Raw genomic sequence first — 17,615 nt, forward strand, 5'->3', positions numbered from 1 at the left:
CAGCTAGAGCGTATTAGTAAAATAGTATCCTGTCGTTTCTGCTTGTGTACTGCTGACTATTTTGATACACATATTTCTAATTGTGTAGCTCTTTCCCTGAGGTTTTGAGAACATTTCAGGACAAATATAGATAATTTTTCTCCCAGGTACCCGATCTAATGAAATGAAACCATTAACATCATCAGCAGCACAATGTCCCAGACTTGCATTAATATGTTCCAGTATCCCTGATAATGCCCCCAAAGCTTCAGTGCATTAGCAGGGGTGTTGATGAAACCATATTAATAATGTGGCAGCACAAAAGCTTTTCAGGCTCATCGCTTATTCTCCTGGCCTGATGCACAGGCACATTAGCTTCAGTGCTTCTATTATAAAATGCAAAGTCAAATCAGTGCCAAATCAGCCGTACATTATTAAGTAGAGCTGGATAAAGCAGCCTGCAGCCTCACAGTTCACTATCGGGGTGATCTATCATGTTAATTCCTCCGACTGGGGTGATTCATTTTCTGATGAACTACAAACCACCGCCAACAAACTCACATTTACTCTTAATGTGTAATAGAGCATTCATTATTAAGCAGCCACATTATGAAGCAATAATTGTGCAGCCATAATTAACCGTGCTAATTTCATCTTCATATTTGATCAAGTTTGTTTCGGAATGATGAGGCTTGTTTAGCTCAGACACGCTTCAGCTAGTGGATTATTTCTTTATTTAGTTGTTTTACAGGTTTCATACTTTCCTCATGAGCTCCCCAGAAAGTATTTTCATCTTAATTAAGTATATATAAATATATAAATCCTATCTAAAGCTCCCCACTCAGTCCGTGGTGACTGCTGCCTATGGATGTCATGGAAACATGGACACAACTGAGCAGCAAGTGATTCACTACACACCCCTACCTCCATCTGTCTGGCATGTCACTGACTGTTAGCAGCCATCTGTAGACGAGGGAGGGAGCTGCTATGATGCACACACGCAATTTCAAAAATGTTAAAATATAGAACACTATGAGATAACATGCATGGTGTGTGAGCTATAAATTATGTGCCTTGGAGCAGACGAGGTGGTAATGGTGAGCAGAAGTATGCCAGTTTTAAAAACACTGGGAAATTCGTAGCAATTGAACCAAACAGTCGGTTTCTCTATGAAGTTACTAGTGTTTTTGGAAGTCAAAGAGCTCAATCAAAGATAGGATGTCCAACTCAAGTTTTATTTTATCCTGACTGTGATACTGATTCTGACCATACTGAGTCTGATGCAAATTTCTTTTTTAATTGTTATTCCTAATACAGATGCTTGAAACATAGTAGTAGTACCATGTGTTGTATGATCACATCTGTGTTTATAGGTGTTCCAATCAGCCACACTGGTTATAAACCAGCCGTCATAGAGAATGGATTTGGGATAAAAGAGAACATTTGTCAGATTTTCATTCAAATTTAGTGCACATTTTAGTGGAAAATCTGCAAAAGAAAATGCAAATGCATGCACTTTTCCATCTCAGCTCATCAAGATTAACAGCTAATTATCCAGTCTAATGCCATCAAACCATTGCAGATGTATTAGGTACAAGGAAATTATGAAACTACAAGAGATCCAGTAAAACTTAAAACTGAGGAAATCAATGTAGGAAAACATGACACAAATATGGAATTTGTATTTGCAGTTGCACTGCAGTTTTCTACCAACAGCTGCCCTCTAATCATTATGATTAACCTGCAAAATGTAACCAAAAAATGATTGGCCCATGATCTCATATTCCTCCCTTGCATGCATGACACCTCACTGCCCATATTTTTGGAGAGTTGTTCTGTTGTTCTTCTGGGCAGACGTTATTATTATTATTATTATTATTAGTCATCTGAGCATCATTTTGATATGGAACTGCACATGTGGAACAACTTTAATATAAAACGGGTTATCTTGCTTTTTGATTGCAGGGAGTATTAAAACACATTTTAATGAACTGATAAGATTTTATCTGTTTACACATAACAAACAATTAAGTATCTTAATATAAGAATTGTTTTGCACTTAGAAAGATGTGATATTGCTGAAGAGAGCCACCAATTTCCCATATTAACTTGTTAATAAGAGAAGCAAGTTTGTTTTTATGATGGGAAATTCTGAGCTAATACAATTGTGCAGAGCTATCTTTTTAGATAGGCTGGATTTGTCTCAATGTTTTACCTTCGTAAATCATCCAATTCAATAAAAATAAGTATCAAACAAACTTAAAAGCCCTGTTAAATTGTGAGTCTTAGTTCCGTCTTTGATTTAATTGATGTTATATATTACATACAAGCAGGCCATTGCACAGGTTTAGTCCATAAAAACAGGAGGCATCTGTACATATAATAGGTGATGTTTCATCCATCTGTTCCCATCACTGACATTATCATCAAAGCCTAAACACAGAGCAGATAGACACCTGATGCCCAAAATAAAACGACACCATGTGTTACAGTATGTCACACAGCACCTATATATATATATATATATATATATATATATATATATATATATATATATATATATATATATATATATATATACACACAACAGACAGTTCTGGATTGTGACTGAATATGTTTATGCATGTATTTGGTCAACACTTGTCATTACCTCATTGTCATGTTTATTTTTCAACATATTCCCAGCAGAGAATGTGAAGAAGCTTGCAAATATCACTCATCAGCTGTCGGAGTAACGTGTATAATATTTAGCATCTATTGGGAACTGCTAGGTTATACTTTCCCAGTGGAATTCGTTGAAACAAATAAATAAATAAATAATGTGAACAGATGTGAACAATGTAATGTGATTTTGGGATATTTATATGTGAAATGTTAGATATGTAAAAACTACAATTTCACACATAATATTACAAGAGAAACATAGTTCATATGCAAAATATCAACATATTAAATCATATAATTGTCTTATTTTTCCAATTTCCGTTGATGACTGTCAAAATGCAAAACAGCATGATGCCAATTGACAATTATTTAAAGTCTCAGCACTCAACGGTAAATATTCACAATCAAATCAAAGATGTTTTCCAGGTTAGTTTGTTAAATCCCACCCCTCCCTTAGTTACTGTTGCTACGTCTGTCAAGCATTCCATGCCAGGACGGAATTCTGTTTAACGACGGCCAAAGTGTGGTAGAAACAAAATTGGGAAACTGTTGCTAACACATCGACCTCGTCATCTACATGTGCTGCCTGCTGCATGTTCGGGCACACTCTCTAAACGATGTCATTGTGAATGTAGGAAATCACCAAACAAAAAGCAGGTTGAAGTGCTGCAAAAAAACATTACAATTCCTCCTCATCAAATACAGAAACTTCTGATATGCATTGAAGTAATCAATATCAGCTACGGTGTGTTGGAATATATCATGAATTCCATGCATCCACTGCAGTATTCAGTTCCACAGCAATCAAGGCCAAATTGGCTGCTATATGTGTGCATGGGGGGGTAGCACTGCAGGGCTCTGAATCAGGGGGTGAAAATGTGTTTCTGTGAAGTGAAGCTGCTGAGATATGCATTAACATGCCTATTGATCAAGTCTATTGACAGCTCTCACTTCTCATTAAGTCGCAGACATCCATCAAAAACTTGGTCGGTTCCCCCGCTGACTGCTGGTGGAAGATCACAGCGAGGAACATGCAGACGAGGGCAGGGACTCCTCGCCATGTGGAAAATAAGGTCCTCTGTGCAGAATGGATTGATAATTTACCTGAACAAATGCATGAAGGTTTTGTGAATGTTTGAGGTTGTTATTTATGAAACAGCAAACACAGCTGTGCCTGCATGGAGCTTCCACACCGGCTGCTGAAGCTAAAAGAGTTTTAAGACCGAGGGGAAAATCATCCAGTACAGAGAGCACGTCTGACACTGTGAGACAGTTGTTTTCTTTCTACAGCGTGTTTTCTCTGTTTAATATCAGGCTCCAGTAGGTTTGTGGTCATTTTTTTTAATATAAAACTGTATTATATCGAGATGAAGGCAGCGATATTCAACTTGGGCAAAATATGATTTGTTTTCACAGGAAAGTTTTTATAATGCTTTACTGCAATATTTTTATATAACAAAACAGTTTGTAACTTTTTGCCTCATTTTCTCTTCTAACATCTCCATGACAACATGCTAATTTATGTCTGTTAAGCATTTATTGGTTGTATTATACAGTTTTTTTTAAATTATATTTAAATATCAACTGTTACATTAGTCCATAATGTACGTCAGGAAAAAAGGTACAGATTTTTCTCTGTAAAAGTGTCTCGTCTTCACTTGCATCATCATCTCTGGCCTCTTTCCACATCTTCCATCACATTGAATCCTTCTCTAACTTTTTCTCCACATCAACCCCTAAATTCTCCAACTTTCCCCCTCTCTCTCGCTCTCTCCCTCTCTCTCTCACTTTGATGTAGAGAACAGTATGTGTGCAGTCCAATCCCTCGGCCATTGATTGCAAATGCCCCGCTCGCTCACGGAGCACAGTCAGCATTTTTGGAGATGATCGGCTGCTCCTCTGGGTCATAGATCAAACGCAGTGAGCCCCTCCGGCTCCACACCTCAAGGTGGATCTCATAAACACCTACAGTATAGATGGGCTTTAGGGGGACATTTGGTGGCATTCACATAACTGTATGTGTTTGATGGGAAAAAAGAATAAATTCATTAAATCACAAATTGGCCTCAAGGGGCTTTTTCACACCATCGATGTCTTGACAGTAAAACGCTCCTTTTTTTCTGACTTACACTAAATTCACATATATATATATATATATACATATACATATACACATATATATATATACATATACATATATATATATATATACACATATACATATATATATATACATATATACATACATATATATACATATATATACATATATACATATATATATATATATACATATATATATATATATGTATATATATATTAACCAAGATTTATTTTTCTCACTTCAACGAACAAACAAATTCGGACTGTGTTTGGAAATGGCAAAATAATTTGAAATTTGGAGGCATGTATATAATACTAAAACTAAACACTGTTTTGGAGGAACACATTGATTTTCGATTTAGAGATCAAGAACAATGGGAAAAGAACAATGGGAAAAGAACAATGGGAAAATTGGCAACAACATAAGTCATAAGGAACGATTAAACTGCAATACATAATATCAGCTTTTCTTAATCTTTAAGTTGTTGCTGCTTTTTATTATGAGGAATATGTTGATTATGTGGAAAAAAGGCCGTTGGAAGGTTGTGAAATTGGAGCAATTTACTTTTTGACAGTCAAGAGCTTTTTGGCACAACAACAGTAATTACAATCTTCTTGTATTTTTACATTTCATCTATTTTTTGGTGGAAAAATGCTTTCCAGGCTCTAATTGGCCCTCCCTCAGATATCCTTTTAGACCGAGCCTTTCGTGAAAATTTGGCACACACAAAACTTAAAATACATCACTCTGCTTGCATAATTTCATGGACTGAACTCAAATTAGATTCAAGATTCCTCTTTGACCTACTCGCATCTGAAGGAAAACACAAACAAGTTATGGCATCCATCTGTCCTTTCATGCCTCCGAGTTCAGACAAAGCTGTGATAGATTCTCCACCGGCCTCCCACACGACTTCAGAAAAAAAACAAAAACTGTGCCTATTATGATCAGACCAAATGTCATCATCAGTGTTGCATATACGCTGTAAGTAAACAGCTAGATTATTCATCACTCCTGTCAGAACTGGATTGAAGTGTTTTTAAACAATGGAGGCTTCATACTCTGGTTAAAAATATCAATAAGTTGGAGCTGTCATGCTGCAAAGTAGCTATTAGGATAGTGATGGAGATGGTCTATTATTACCTTTACTGCATTGTTTGATCATTTTGTGTGGAGTTGAAATATTGTAGTATATTTGAAATTACTTTTTTTTGTTGTTGTTGCTTAAGCATTAAAAACATTTGAGAAAAGAGGAGCTACAAATCCCAGGTTTCTGTGCTCGCTCTTAAAATAGCACAAAACATTAGTCACATCTGATCCCGTTTGTTGGTGAGCGCAGACAGACTTTCAAAGTAATCTTCTAAATCTATTTAATTTCTCACCACAGATGTAGTCTGACATACTTACATTCACAGAACTGTGCCTGTTCTTACAAGTATTTACCTTAAGCTGGACAGAGTAGTAATGTATGAGGGAAGGATGGGATTTAGTCAGAATATTAATGTCGTGTATTGGTTCCTGAGGAGAAAATGCTCTTGAGCTGGCTCCACTGTAGCGGTGGATCAGTTGTAGCATCTGGTTGGTTGTGGAGTCAAGGTCATGGAGGTCACAGAGCGATAACTAGATTTGTTTTCATGATTACAACACACAATAGATTAAAGAAAAAGCTTTAGTTCTACAGCAACGTTGTTGAACAGCTAAAACAATGTAATTTAGTAGTGAGGCTCCTGGGACAGAAATGTAAATCAACAAGATGGATGCTGTGACATTTTAGACGTTCCTGGTTCCCAGAGAAGGAAAGCCTAATACGTTTGCTGAGGCTGTGACTTTTTCTTTAACAACATCAGGCAATACTATTATTCACCCTTGTCTTCTCTACTTGAATTTCCATTTTTTCTAAACAGGGCTGTAGCCTTTCTCAGCATGCACTGGGTTGGAAGCAGATTTCCCAGATTCATTTTCATCTTCCTATTAGGGACATTGGGGATGCTGTACCACTGAACTTTGACCAGGTGGTGGGAAAGTTTATTTTTCTACTTTTCAAGACTTCGCCTTTTTTCTGCAGAGCCCCGAGGCATTTCAGTCTGTGAACTTGCACCAGCATTTCAGAGCTGGACACATTGCAGTCAGTAGATTTTTGACAAGCAGGAATACAAAATTCTCCAGTTGATGGAGAAAGAAATTGATAATGACTTTGTGGAGCCAGAAGGAACTCATTTGAGCCGTTGTGCCAAAAATTAAGTTGTCTAATTATCATTCAGCACATTCAAATATCAGATCTCTGGTTTCTAGCTTTAAGAAAAACGTGCTGCATGATTACCTATCATGGACTACGAATGAAAAACGTAACATTCACAAACTGTATTAAAGATAAATCCATTCATAAGCTTAAGAGTTGTGTTAATTGTTAAGAGATATGTGTGGATAAGAAAAAAAATTTGTCTGCAGATTCTTTTCCATTTCATTAATTTGAATATCTCCCAACTAATTGACCCGACTGCTGCTTAGAAAATTCTCTGACAATAAAGAAATGCAACGGAAGCAGATCCCCGAGGCAGAAATGAGCTCATACTTAGTTTGAGTCAGCAGTGGAACTGTTTCAATTATTTTCTCTCTGCAGAACTGACTTTTGACTTTATTAGTTTTTTTCCCCTCATATTCACCTTAATCACTGACAGAAGCTCACAGATCCATTTCTTCCAGAGGGCCTTGAGGAATCAACAAATGACCTCGTTCAACATCCTCAGACATGAGCTGACATGCTAAGGATGACTCGCATTATGACGTTACTGTTGCGTAATATTCACTCAAAGTGCATCGAATGTAAACGTTAGCATGTTTTCTTTTTTTTAGGCCGATTGTTTCATGTAAAGCCTGCAGCCTTTATGTTTGCTGTCTTTGAAATAAAGTGAAGGAAATGATCTAATGTTATGAAATATAATATATAGGCTTCTTAAAGAGAGGAAATGATAAACAAGACAAAAGAGTTACTGAAAACTTACTGTATAAAACCAGTTCTACACAGATGGAGAAAAATACTCTCACAAATAAACCTGGTCAGTCCCACAGACCCACTGCTGTTCGTCAAATAATAACGATGGCTGTCACGGGTGTGGTGTGGACCCAAAAGCAGTACGACCAGGAGACAGATAAAGTTCTGGAGCTTTATTTGAAGCGGAGCACACAGCAGACAGGCAGGCAGGGTCAGACTCACAGTGGGAAACAGGCAGGGGATCAGGCAGACGGAAACCAGAGGAAGCAGAGGATAAACTCGTGGTCGGGGACAGAAGGCTGAGTCGTTGACCGGGGCAGAGGCAAGGCAGGGAAGTCCAGACAGGCAGGCAGGGTCGGCAACGGGAACTCAGTCTAAAGGAATTTGCTGGAAGGTCTGACATAAATGCAGAGAACGATCTGGCAGTGTGTGACTGACTGGGGTTTAAATGCTGCAGGGTGTAGGTGCAGCAGAGTGAGCAGGTGAGAGGGATGGTGCTGATGAGGTGGGCGTGGCAGACAGGTGCACTGCATGAGGCTGATTGGGTGAGTGAGGGAGAGTGTGGTGAGAGAGAGAGGGGGCGGGGCTGTGAGCTGGAAGTGGAACTGGGAGTGGCCGGAGTGAACTGAGAGAGAGTGACAGGCAGGTGAACAGAGTGAGCCAATTAGGTGAGTGAGACAGAGTGACAGGGAGTGTGGAGCTACTGACAGTATGGAGGAAGAACTGTCACAGATGGCGAAAACAGTTTTTTCCTTTTAAATATTTTTTTCTCCTGACCTCATTAGAACCCGGTATTTGGAAATGTATTGAGGGGAGCTTCCTTCTTACGTAAATTGGGCTTCAACATTCAATAAAAGTGACAAAACACCAACCGAATAATAAAATGTCATGCTGTTTATGTTATATGAGCTTTGCTTTTATATAGTTACAGTGTGATGTTACGTATTCCACTTAAGAATAAAATATAATACAAAAGATAAATAGTTTATTGCCTTTTCTATTTTATTAACGTCTATTTTATGTGCTATTGCCTTTTACCGTATCTAAATGTTTTGTAATTTATTTCCCTTTTATAATGACTCATTCACATGTGCATGAGTCTCAAGTTGTTTTGCTGTTTGTATTTGTCATATTTTCAGCTTGTCAGTCATCTGTAATGCACTTTGACTTGTACTAACCTGTATGAAAGGTGGTAACATTTGATTCATTGATTATGAACAAACTGTTATAAAACAATAACGCAATAAGAAATCTAAATGGACTTTTGTGGGATTTGGGTAGAGCTGTGTAAAAGTAAGTATACATATATAAAGCCTATGAAAATCTGTTCTATTTAAATAATATATGACTAGCTAGAACCTTTGAGACCACAGATGTATTTATTATTTTCTGTAGTGAATACAACTATGTTTTCGAGCTGCAACAAAACAGTAACACTGAAAGCGGATGCAACCTCGTGCTTTTGTGCAATCTGCCATCTGACACATCAGTGGCGATCATAATACTATGTTCACTAACAGCCTGTGGCGCCAGAATTGCAGGATAAAGAAAAGCTGTTTCCTGGCACCAAGGGGATCCTTTGTAAAAGAGCTCAATACATCAGGCTGACAGGGCTTCTGAATCCAAAGCAACAATGTACAGTAGGTATACTTATTACAGATATTGTTCAGTGCAATTTGAACAAATTTGTTACTCAAAATGTTGATGTTATAGAAAAGCAGCAACATCCTGAGATCTGAGGCTTTTTTTTTTTTATCAATGTATCCATTTAGATTGACATAAAACGTGAAATCCTGTTTCCTGGTCGGTGATTTGAATCCTATGTACAGCAGACCTTGGTCATGTATCATCTCCCACTCCCGTCCCTCTGGACTCTTGTCCACTAAAACAGAAATGTGCAGTGCACTGCCCAGTGACCCCTGAGCTGAATACTACCACATTCATTCCTCCTGCATCCCTCCCCCATCTGTCTCACCCTCAGCCTCCCCTAGAGTCTACATTTTAACACTGAGAGTCAACCGCCCAAAGCAGAAAAGATAACTGCTATGGCATGAATCTGACTTTATTTTTTAGATATTGGACATATTTAGAAGGCACAGACATTACAAATGCTACTTTAATGTGGGTTAAAAACATTTTTTATAAAAAAGGAAATGATAATTTCCCAATAAGAAAAATCAGAGATGTCTTGAACATGCTTTACTCCACTGTGGTTTAAGATTGTAGGACGTTGTGTCATCTCATCTTTTGGGTGAAGGTTGGCTGTTATATATAAATGTGTGTGTGTGTGTGTGTGTGTGTGTGTGTGTGTGTGTGTGTGTGTGTGTGTGTGTGTGTGTGTGTGTGTGTGTGTGTGTGTGTGTGTGTGTGTGTGTGTGTGTGTGCTGGGGTCGAGCCCGACTGCGCGCCGCCTCTCCATCAGTGCGCGTGCACGAGTGTCCGCAAAGCCGCCGCCGCTGCTCCTCCTCTCCGGGCGCGCAGTGCCATCCACAAACTTTGATAAGCTGTAACCTTCTCCAAGGAAACAAAACGTGCTGAATACAGTTATTTTTATAAAACATATCTTACAGGTTGCGTCCGGTAACTCTGGTCGACCAAGGTGAGTGAACCTGCTTCACATTATGTGTTTTTTCCCCCTGAAAGGATGGAGCTCCTGTGCGTTTTATTCCCGACTGTTTTGCATAATCTACAAGTGGCTCCGGACCCAGAGAGAAGTTTGTTATGCTGTTGTTGTTTTTTTATTAACGTTATGATGTATTTTTTATTTTTCTCCATTTGAATCTGTGGTTCTTCACACCGATATTACCTTATTTACCTTAATTATAGGCATTATTATTAACCACCGCATCACTGATTGTCATGTAAATGTTTGTTTTTTTATGTAATGTTTTCATTTTAGTCTTATTTTAAAGCTTTTTTTCTTAAACAAACAGGTGTCAAAATGGAAATCACCCCGGTTGAAATATTCAAAGAAGACAATAATAAGTGCCTGCTTGAAGACTGTGCGGTGAATTCTTCAGCCTGGATGTCCGGATACTCCGAGAGCCACAATCTCACCCACGATGATAACTGGGAGCCGGAAGGCATGTCTCCCATCATCCCCATCATCACCGCAGTCTACTCTGTGGTGTTTGTGGTCGGCTTGTTGGGCAACTGCCTCGTCATGTATGTGATCATCAGGTAAGGTCATATTAAGTCAAATACAAGCAGGATAATACACTGTACGTTCATGTAGCAATATATGCATGTTGTTGTGATTTAAATCTGATCTTAAAGGACTATTATTCACAAGGAAGTGTCTGGAAATTGAGGAAAAATAAGACCTCACACATGCAGGGGAGCCTATATGTTTTTTTAGAAATACAGAAAACAACAGATGCCCAAACAGAAGAATGTGTTCCTCCACAGTCACTGTAAATGTTATTGCTTCCGGAGGAGGTACTGGCACCAACCCTTGGGCTTTAAAAGTGACCTCAAGGCCATCTGGTCTATGTCATAGTTCTTCTTAGTGCCTGTATGCCCAATAGAGACTGGTCCTCTGCTCTAAAGCCCACGTATACAGCTCATCCAAAGAGCTGGCATGTAATGGGCATGGTAAGTGGCTGGGACAGCATCTAAATATATATTAATTTTTGCAGCTAGTAAGTCACAAGGGAAATTGTTAAGATTAATGTTATATTTAATTCAGTGGTAAATGTATAAAGCATCCAATATATAATTGATTCTGCCTCCTTTAAAGTGGCCCTTTTTATGAATCTAATAAGCCTCATGCTCCAAAATATAATAACAATATTCTGTATATTTCTCTCAGTCTGGTGGACATGATATTCATCATAGTGGAAACCAATGGTGCTTTATCAAGCTGATAGCCTGCCTGCACCTCATTGGTCGTTATTTATGATGTGTGAGAGCCAGCAAATCTCCCTTTGATGTAATGTGAAGTGCAGCGGTGGCATCCAGAACGGTTGGGTCGGTAGACAACAATTACCTGAAATCAGATTCATTGCGACGCCTGTCGGTAGAAGCCAATTTTATCACTTGGGTTAGAGAAGAGACTGTATGTTTTACTGTTTAGTTGCTCCGTGGAGGACGATTCAACTGCAGTAACAAGCTGTTTTATGTTGATTTAGTGTAAACAACATTTGAAAATGATCCCCATCCAAACACTAAAGGTACAAAGTCAACACGGGCCATACATCAGACGTTAAACTATAAGCCATTAGTGGCAGTATCTGACATTGCATTGCAACCTTTATGGCTTTAGAGGGTTTGTACTGTTAAAGCTGCTCAATATTTTTTACATTAACTATGAATCAAATGACTACATGTAATGTGAAAGGGGTCCTTCCTAATTATGAACCAACAGATAATTATCACCCGACTCTTCAGTTCCCCCTCACTTCTACCGAGCACTTTAGCTTCTTTCAGCTCCTTGTTTTGGTTTATGTTTTGATTCACTCTCACGGCTCTCATCTCTGTCGTTTAGATATAGATATATTCCTTTATTGATCCCCATGGGGGGAATTCGGGTGTTGCAGCAGCTCAACTACAGAGAAACAGATAATAAATAAAACATATTATACAATAAAAAAAAGTAGTAGTATATCCACATGGGGGGGATAAAGCTCAGATAAAAACACTGTAAGCTACCAGCTCCTCCGCAAACAACAGTCAGAGAAGTTAGCAAAGCTAGTGATTAGCTGGTGAACATAGTGTAACATTTAGGAGCTAAACAGCCAAACATTCCCCCTGAGAGGTTGGTGGAGACCAAAGCAGAGCTAAAAGATAGGGGAAAATCCAACTTTTATTCTGCAAGGGAACAGAAGCACAATTCCACATGAATGCTAGTGTTGTTCAAAGTTTGCTGGCGACTGTTTGCTAACACGTCGTATAATATATGAATGATTTGTTTACATTTTGTTGCGGAGACCCCAAGTGGCCAAAACAAAGAACAATTAAAGCATGTTTAACAGAATAGTTCTTCTTTTTTTTGAAATAGCACAAGCTTCTTATTTATCAACCCTTTACAGCTTTCAATATTTAAACAAATTTGTTGTTGTCAGCCCTGCAGCATAGTCATATATGGCTTTATCCAAGGATTTTATCACTGGAGAGAGGAATCATTTCGGTTTGGTTTTAAGTGATACATGTTCTATGTGATGAATTAATTCATGAATTAATTCATCACATAGAACTACGGCTGTGGCGTAGTGGTCGATGTGTCCTTGGGCAAGACACTTAACCCCAAGTTGCTCCCGAAGGCTTGCCATCGGTGTGGACTGGATGTTGCATGAATGTTAGTTAGAGTCTGATGGTGGCACCTTGCATGGTAGCCTGTCATCAGTGTGTGAATGGGTGAATGATATGTAATATACTACTGATTGTAAGTCGCTTTGGATAAAAGCGTCTGCTAAATGACTGTAATGTAATGTAATATATGTTCATTATAAACAAATTATGCATCACTTCCTGTGAGCCGAGGAAATGTTGCCTAGTAACCATGAATAAGAATAAGCAATTCTAAAGAACCCTCTTTTTAAATCTAATTTTGGAATTAAGGAAGTAGTGCGGATTAATGAACAATGTTTAATTCATGATGAGCCAAGTAGGAAGGTCTTCTAAAGAGTCAGCCAAGCAAAATATGGCTGCTATGTCAGCCTCTATGTGGACGGTTAGCTCTGGTCATCTCTTTCCTCCTCACTATCACACGCATGTTCAACAGGTACACAAAGATGAAGACAGCCACCAACATTTACATTTTCAACTTGGCCCTGGCCGATGCCCTCGTCACCACCACCATGCCCTTCCAGAGCACGGACTACCTGTTGAACACCTGGCCCTTTGGCGAGGTGGTCTGCAAGGTCTTCATCTCCATCGACTACTACAACATGTTCACCAGTATCTTCACGCTCACCATGATGAGTGTGGATCGCTACGTGGCCGTGTGCCACCCGGTGAAGGCCCTGGACTTCCGCACTCCCATCAAAGCCAAGATGATCAACGTGTGCATCTGGATCCTGTCGTCGGCGGCGGGCATACCTGCTTTTATCCTCGGTGGCACCCAGACGAAGAGCGGTGAGGAAGAGCTTTCACCATCCCTCGGTGAAGTTGAAAACACTTAAAGCCTGATAATATTTTAAGAGCAGAAATATATTTATCATCTGTCAGTGCAGAGCTTTCCATTAGCCCCACATCATGCATCATCCTTCCTGAATATAGATGATGTAAGAAATAAAAAAGCAGAGTTTAGAGCAAAATGTTCCCTTTTGAGTGCAGATTAGCTGTTACTAAATTGATAGCAGAGAGACTCAGAGTGGAATTCTATTTACGGTCAAGCACAAGTGCACTTCATCACTTAATTTATATTTCCTCCACTTCTTTTGCTCCCGCAGACATAACCGAGTGTGCCTTACAGTTCCCAGAGCCGTACGTGTACTGGGACACGTTGATGAAGATATGCGTGTTTGTCTTCGCCTTCGTCGTTCCCGTGCTCATCATCACCGTGTGCTACTCCCTCATGGTCCTGAGGCTGAAGAGCGTCCGGATGTTGTCCGGCTCCAGAGAAAAAGACCGCAACCTGAGGCGGATCACGCGGCTGGTGGTGGTCGTGGTGGCCGTGTTCGTGGTCTGCTGGACGCCCATTCACATCTTCATCCTGGTCAAGGCGCTCGTGGGCGTACCGGAAACCACCGCCATCATGGCCGCCTACTTCTTCTGCGTGGCTCTGGGCTACACAAACAGCAGCCTGAACCCCGTCCTGTACGCCTTTCTGGATGAGAACTTCAAACGATGCTTCAAGGACTTCTGCCTCTCGGCCAAGCTGAAGGGGGAGAAGGTGTCGGGGAGCAGGAAGACCCCCAGCGTGCGGCAGGCCGCTGTTCCCCTTGGGAACCCGGATGGGACTAGAAAGCCATCATGACTAGCGGTGGAACTGTCTTCAATCTCTCACATTGGAAAAGAAGACTCAAATGACCTGGGCCTAACACATGTCACATCAACAATGTAGTTTTGTCTCTATTACAGAATTTATTTCCATTATCACTCGTTTCATTTCAGAGATCAAATGAAAGGTTCACGTTATAAACAGTGTTCCACTTTGATAAATATTTTTCCTCATGACAGATTGTGTATTTTGATGGAAGTGAACTAGAAGAGAATTTGGTTTAGGACCAAATGTTTGTCTTTAACAGTAACCATTTCCTTTCCAAGAAAGAAATTAACTTGTTAATTGTATAGATAACCAGTATTCCTATGAGTGGGACGTCCCAAACAATATCAAATAAGAGGTAATGAGAATATAATGCCAGAATTTCCAAAGAAAATTGGTGATTATTTAATGTGAAAAAAAGAAAATATGGTTGGCTCCTTCACTCATTATATGTGTTACATTAGTGTTTTTATGGTTATATGCTCATCCAAATTTTGTTCATGCCTTTCTTAATTTCTATGTATTCCCGTCATTTCCTCCTATAATGTTTCTATCGCCAAATGTGCCTTTAACAGTCCAGGATAACGGATGTTTGTAGCAGCGGGAAATGGTTTCAGTAATGATTACTAAGTGGGGTCAAACAGCAACTGTTTATTTTTTTTAATACAATTAACATGTTAGTGGTAGCTGCATGAGTCGCTGACAGCACAAATGTGCCGTAATCCTTTTCATTTCTGTTTTGAAGGTGAGCGTTTAAATTGTGCTGATTGACCACAATGTGTTGGACTGTGAAGTCAGTGGGAGGGTAGCTTAGTAGTAGTTAACAAAGCTAGCTGCATCAAAGCTTAAGGTTTATCAATGAGAAAAGTTTAAAAATCCTGGACTTGAATGTGCTTTTAAAATTTGACAGAGGGCTCTCAAACAACTTTTGACTCTGGAGTTGTTTCCAGTTTGATAAGTTGTTCAATTTATGCTATATAATTCAATCACATGTGCTTTGTGTGGCTTTTTACTATGATACACATAGTCCCGTTGAAACACTCACGCTATTATTGTAATCTGTGCAATCTGAAAACATGAAAAGATGTTTAAACAAGTTGGTTAAATACTGTTTATTCTGTTAACTGTACAGTATGATACTATATAAGTTATTTTGTATAGGTAACAAAAAACTTTGCACAAACATCACTGAAATAAACTGTATTTGTAGCATGTCAATGATCATTGCTATGATAGTATAAAGCAACATCAGCAGCCTGTATGTTTGATGGGCTGTGCTGTTATTTTGAATGTACTGCAAATAGACTCTGTATTATACAAACATAAGATCACTCATGATATAAACTCATATATCACATAGAAGTCAGCTACGTAATTCAGAAATAAAATCCATTTTCAGAAACATTCTGTTTCGCTCTCATGTCCCTAAACCGGAGCTTTGTGGGTTTGGGGAAACTTTTTTATTTTATTATTGTAAACAAATCTCTATGTAAACTGACATAAAAAATAGATAGAAGCAGAGAAGTTCTGTTACTTGACAACAAAATAAGAGACAATATTCTAAGAAACTACACTGTGACCAAGACATTGTTTTGTTTTTAGTCTCTGTGCTTAGTGTTTAAATCTGCTGCTGATGTATATTGGCTTTGACTGCTGTCGACTGAACAGCAGACGTGTTAATCAAAACGTACTGTGCTTGAAGCGCTAAATATTAAAGCAAGTTTAACAAACATTGATTTTCTTCTCTTGCAGTGACAAGCTCATCTTGTTGTCAGTTTTGATTTGACTGTGATTCTCTGCTGGCAGAAACATCTTTCTATGTTTTCACTACATTGTTAATTTTGAATACTTTATTTTAAAATAAAACACTGTCCCTCACACTGGCTTATTTAAATAATACTTTGATAGATGAAGAGCACTTTTAGTTTTTAGAAATGAGTTTTAAGGTGAGGTGGGGAGACTTCTGCAGGTGTAGATTATGTTTTACTCATAAAGTTTTACTGTATGCCAGCAGCTCCCTCCAGAGGACAGAAAATGTAATTACTGATATATATGTGGCCAAGTTAACAAAGAAAACATCTACAGTGATTTATGGTTGCATACACATAGCTTGGCATTAGCAGAAGATTAACAACAGCCATCAACAATAGCCCTCACATTAATTTGTAGCAGGTGTTCAGACAAAGAAGAACATGGATGGATTAACCTGCTTTAAACAACACCTTTAAATTAGGATTTTTTATTTTATTCTAAAAATCTAATAAATATTAAATAATGAAATATTGAACATCAGGTGTAAAAATGAATCAAGTATTAAAACCAGCTTGGGGTTGGTGGACCTCTGATGTTTGTTTTTCTTAGCATTAGCGACATGTTCGACTATAAATGATGAATATATATTTAAATAAAATCAGTACATTTTTCAATACTATGAGTAAAATAGCGTTTACCCTAATATTTAAACCAATATATTTGAATACAATTTATTCTGAGAGTCTATCCTGATTTTGATCAACTTTCTTTTCCCTACATAAATCAGCTCATTTGTGTTACTGGAATTTGTTTTTGGACTTTTTCCCGTTTACTGCTTTGATAATGGACACAAATACACATAGGAAAAGAATATAGACAATCAAAAACCGTGTGTTTATGTGTTATTGTAGGTGTATTTACTATCTGATTTGAGTGTTTAGATGTGTCTAAGTGTAGGATACATATCATGTTCTGTTTATTACTATTTTGCCCAAAAAATAACAAACATACAGTACCAGTCAAAAGTTTGGACCCACCTTCTCATTCAACTACTTTGAAGAATGTAAAATATAAAACATATTCTGGTTTGTTGAGCATTTGTTTGTTTACCACATAATTCCATATGTGTTCCTTCATAGTTTGGATGTCTTTAATATTAAACTACAATGTAGAAAAAAAAGAAAAATAAAGAAAGA

At 38.4% G+C, this 17,615-nt stretch overlaps 1 protein-coding gene across 1 annotated transcript; it reads left to right on the plus strand.

Moving 5' to 3' along the window:
- The first annotated feature begins 10,680 nt into the window (after nt 1-10,680).
- Nucleotides 10,681-14,658, plus strand: LOC129110727 (delta-type opioid receptor-like). The gene is made up of 3 exons (XM_054622916.1): nt 10,681-10,919; nt 13,462-13,814; nt 14,132-14,658. The coding sequence occupies exons 1-3, from the start codon at nt 10,681-10,683 to the stop codon at nt 14,656-14,658; spliced, it is 1,119 nt and encodes a 372-aa protein (XP_054478891.1).
- Nucleotides 14,659-17,615: the final 2,957 nt, after the last annotated feature.

The sequence above is a fragment of the Anoplopoma fimbria genome, chromosome 21 (genome assembly GCF_027596085.1).
Source record: "Anoplopoma fimbria isolate UVic2021 breed Golden Eagle Sablefish chromosome 21, Afim_UVic_2022, whole genome shotgun sequence".
NCBI classification, from domain to species: Eukaryota; Metazoa; Chordata; class Actinopteri; order Perciformes; family Anoplopomatidae; genus Anoplopoma; species Anoplopoma fimbria.

Bases quoted from the DNA above. Each gene is read 5' to 3' on its own strand.
- LOC129110727 (XM_054622916.1), top strand. From the start codon at position 10,681: ATGGAAATCACCCCGGTTGAAATATTCAAAGAAGACAATAATAAGTGC. The intron at 10,920-13,461 runs GTAAGGTCATAT...CATGTTCAACAG, and splicing joins GTCATGTATGTGATCATCAG to GTACACAAAGATGAAGACAG. The intron at 13,815-14,131 runs GTGAGGAAGAGC...TTGCTCCCGCAG, and splicing joins TGGCACCCAGACGAAGAGCG to ACATAACCGAGTGTGCCTTA.